The sequence below is a fragment of the Buceros rhinoceros genome, unplaced genomic scaffold (assembly GCF_000710305.1).
Source record: "Buceros rhinoceros silvestris isolate BGI_N320 unplaced genomic scaffold, ASM71030v1 scaffold18575, whole genome shotgun sequence".
In the NCBI taxonomy this organism is placed as follows: domain Eukaryota; kingdom Metazoa; phylum Chordata; class Aves; order Bucerotiformes; family Bucerotidae; genus Buceros; species Buceros rhinoceros.
In genome coordinates, this window is record NW_010414783.1 from 20709 (window position 1) to 24719 (window position 4011).

A 4011-nucleotide genomic window follows, 5' to 3' on the forward strand; every position below is an offset into this window, starting at 1 on the left:
TGCTGAGGACAGGGCTCAGGGGTTTTTTAAGCTGAACCTCAGCTGAGGAAAACATCCTGGAGATGGGCGTGATATGTGGATGCTTTGAGTTCCCTCTGGGGCAGGTTGAGGCAGAGATGGGCTTGTCTGGGTGGGAGGGAAGGTCCCAGGAGACCTGTAGGTGCCAGGAAGGGATCAGGAGGGCTCCAGCCCTGAGATTTGAAAGGAAGGACGTAGGAAAAGCTGAGCTGGGGAGGGGGAGGGAAAAGACACCCTGGTCCTCTACCCGTACACTGCGTGACAGCCCATAACAATACCCTGGCCGTGTGCGCTCAGAGCAAAGCCTCCAGCCAGGACAGGGCTGGCTGGCAGCGGGAAGGCAGTGGCCAGGGGCTGCCCTCACCCTACAGACCAATTATTTGCTGTTGAGATTTCAGACAGACAGATACGGAGAAATCAAAGTGAATGAAAACACATCTTGAGCCATCATCCCCTCGTCTAAAAAATAACGCATGTCCAACCTTTTCTCTCCAGCCAGAGTGGCTTCGCTGCAGAGGGCTTCCAGCCTCCCTTCTCCAGCCCTGACCTCGGACTGACCCCCGAGGAGCTGCCACCGCCCCTTACAGCGACAGTTAAACACATCCAAGGTGGTTTGTTGGCTTCCTGGGATGTGGTTCCGCTGCAGTCAAGGACAGCCTGTTCTCGTTGGATCGAGTCAATACAGACACTCAGCCCCAGCTTTTCAAGCCTTTATTGGAGGGAAGGACAAGCACTGCACCTTCTGGAGTGCTTTGCTCCTCAAGGACAAGAGACCCAGTCCTGCCCCGAGCACAACCCTGCGCGGCCTCAAGAAAGCTGTGAGAAGCACACAGAGGTGCCTGCTTTGCGGGTGCATCACAGGCACCCACGTCACTTTGCATTTGATGGGTCCCCGTCTCTGCCGGTTGCACCACAGAAGATAACATGGTCCTTCTAGGACCACTGTAAAGGTCTCAGGAGGAAGGCAAGAGGGCAGCAGTGGATTAGGGATCCTGTTAGGGCCCGGCCAGCTGTGTCCCTAGCAGAGGATGCCAAGCTGATCTCTGAAAGCACAACTGATGGGCAATGCCATGGAGGGCTTTCACACAGTGGTGAGGACCTGCTGCCCAGGAGCATTATTGTCTTGTCCCCGGGCATGAAGAGTGGTGGGAGATACATGGCTCAGCCTCACAGAGCACAACAGCAGGTGGTGACCCAAAGACACAGCCTTGAGTGGCCAGAAGCTGTTGTGACCCTGAGACTTGGTGCTTACAGTGATTCTGGTGCCTGTGGCTGCCCCCAAAGACTCCTTCTGGGAAGTCAAGGGCTTAAAACCAAGTTGGGCATCTGGGTGCAAGGAGATGCTGCCTTTTCCGTGCGCTGCTTGCATGGACCTGGCTGACAGGCCACAGATGCACCAGGCATCTGGAGACACCAAGCAGTGTCCGACAAGCAAACCCACCCTTTATCCAGCAGTTTCTGGTTTAGGCAGCCTGTTGCCAGGATTCTCACCTCCACCCAAGGGCCCTGGACATGGACATGTACAATCTTCAACTACGCTGAGAGCCCTGAGGCTGAGACACCTTCCCCAGCAAATGCACCACTGGAGAACTCTCTGGGTGCCCCATCCCCTTGAGTTCTGCTCAGCTACGAAGAGCAGCGGTAATTTCACCGGTCGTCTGCCTTGCTTCCGCTGGTGAGATCGGGACTCCCAGGCTTACACAAGCGGCTGCTTCAGAAAGTCAAGCAGGTTATGAAAGTCACCCCCACGCCGTCTGCTTTCGGTGGCCACGTGCTCCCATGCGGTCTCCAGCTGAAGAATGCACAGTGCTGAATGCGTGTTGTCCTTTCCACAATGAACGGTAATTGGAAGGGAAAACACTCAGCAATTTAACGGCTGCCCGGGAGCGCCCGCGTTCTGTCTGTTGCTTAGGAACAATCTTTATCCCACAGGATGAAGACGTGCACTCTCCAAAGAGTTTTTTAAACGCACCCAATGTGTGTTTGTCATCTTTTGAAGCTGACCCGCCTCCTAAACACACTGCAGGGAGAAGTCTTTGTGCTCCAGATATGGTGTTGGCCACCTGCTATACCCAGACATGAGTCAAGATACAGGGTATATACCCCACAACCGCCCGTCAGTCCAGATACAGGCTACATACCCCATAAACACCTGTCAGACGAGATACAGGCTACATACCCCATAACCACCCACCAGCAGGTCTCGCAGGGACGTCCTGCCCCTCGTCACTCCGCCTTTGCCTGGCTGTGGTGTTTGTTGCAGCACTGGTTTGTTTTCTCCAAAGACAATAACATCCTTGAGTTGCTCTGAAGAGAGCTCCTCGAGGACACAAAGCCCGCCATGAGTTCCCTGGTGCTCCTTGCCCGCACCAGAGACTCCGTCTGGGAACAACAATGTACCACACAACCAACCACCATCTCCCACATCCTGTCAAAAGCAAAGTCTGCACCAGGTCCAAAAGCAAAACTGATCTCCTGAGGCCCTTCAGTTAAGAGAATCTGGTTTGTAAAGCGATCTTATCCGAGAGGCCGGTGGGAGCATCTGCCAGGGTGGAGCATGTATTGAACCGAGAAGCCTTGCAGGACATAGTGCTGGAGCTCTTCTTCTTGCGGTAGAAGTAGCTGCTGAGGTGGAACCAGAACTTGTCATGGAGGGCGGCATAAATGAAGGGGTTGTAGCAGGCAGAGCTCATGGCAATCAGATGACAAGAGACCTGGATGACGTTGACGTACCTCTTGTCCAGGATGGTGAACTCCTCGTCCATGTCTCGGATGAAGTTCACGACCTGGAGGGGCAGCCAGCAGATAGCAAAGCACACCACCGAGATGGTGAGCACCCGGAAGGTCTTCTGCTTCGTTTTGGTCCATTTGTCTTGGCAGGGATTGGCAGCGCCTGGGACACTCCTCCTCCGCAAGTGGTAGGTGATGGCACAGAAGGAGACCAATACTGCCAAAAGTGGGAGCATGTAGGACAAGAGGAGCATCAAGCACGAGTACAGCAGCCGCTCCCTCTCTTCGTGCTTCCAAAACTCTTCACAGATGATCATGTCATGGCCAATAGTGTTGAGATCCAAGTAGTGGGTGTGCAGCCACGTGGGGACAGAGGCCATGATGGAGAGTAACCAAATGCAGGCCACAAGGCAGACGCAGGACCTGCAGCTTATCCTCCGGCGAATGGGGTAGGCCACCACAACATACCGGTCGACAGCGATGGCCGTGAGGGACAGCACCGAGACGAAGACGGTGGAGGCCTGCATCAAGGTGACGAAGTAGCACATGAACATGCCGAAGAGCCAGCCCCGCACCTCGAAGGCGTAGGAGACGGTGAGGGGGACGCAGGTGAGGCACATGATGAAGTCGGCCGCTGCCAGGTTCCCGATGAGGAAATTGGTGGTGCAGTGCAGCTTCTTGGTGAGAGCGATGAGGAGGATGAGGAAGAGGTTCCCTGTGCACGCCACTGCCACCAGCACAGCGTAGAGCGGGATGAAAAGGGGCTTTAGCTCCAGGAGGAGGTCCAGGCCGGTGAAGAGAGGGGCTGAGCCGTTCTGCCAGGAGTCGTTGGCCAGCCGACTGTGAGGCATGCTGTGTCTCTCCTGTGGCCAGCGCTGCTTCTCCATGCCTTGAAGTCAAACAGGGACGAGACCCTCAGCCCTGAGGAGGAAAGAACCATGCTTTGGTTGTACTGCGCAGGAGAACCTGTCCCCAGAGTCTACGTCCTCTGGCCAAGCCCCGTAGTGACAAAAGGGTGCTGTGAGTTTTGGAGAGGGACCATGCCCGGTGGCAGAGCCCGCAGAGGAGACAAGAGCCTGGCGTGAAGGGGTGAACCAGCGCCGCGCCGCTCTGCCCGGAGATGTCCGTTGGGAGCAGCGGGATGGGGAAGCAGCTCGGGATGCCGCAGGGCAGGAAACCTGGGAGCTGCGGGACAGAAAGCACAACCCGAAGGCACTCCAGCAGGTTTCGCTTTTCATCTTCCCCCGCCGGCTCCACCCCAGC

The 4011-nt window shown here is 56.0% G+C and overlaps 1 protein-coding gene across 1 annotated transcript; it reads right to left on the reverse strand.

Annotated features, from left to right (window-relative positions):
• Positions 1–2507: 2507 nt before the first annotated feature.
• On the reverse strand, positions 2508–3635 carry LOC104494393 (prolactin-releasing peptide receptor-like). The gene has a single exon (XM_010137212.1). It carries the CDS (start codon positions 3633–3635, stop codon positions 2508–2510), a length of 1128 nt encoding a protein of 375 aa, XP_010135514.1.
• Positions 3636–4011: the final 376 nt, after the last annotated feature.

Excerpts from the sequence above, each read along its gene's own strand:
- LOC104494393 (XM_010137212.1), bottom strand. The coding sequence starts at position 3,635 with ATGGAGAAGCAGCGCTGGCCACAGGAGAGACACAGCATGCCTCACAGT.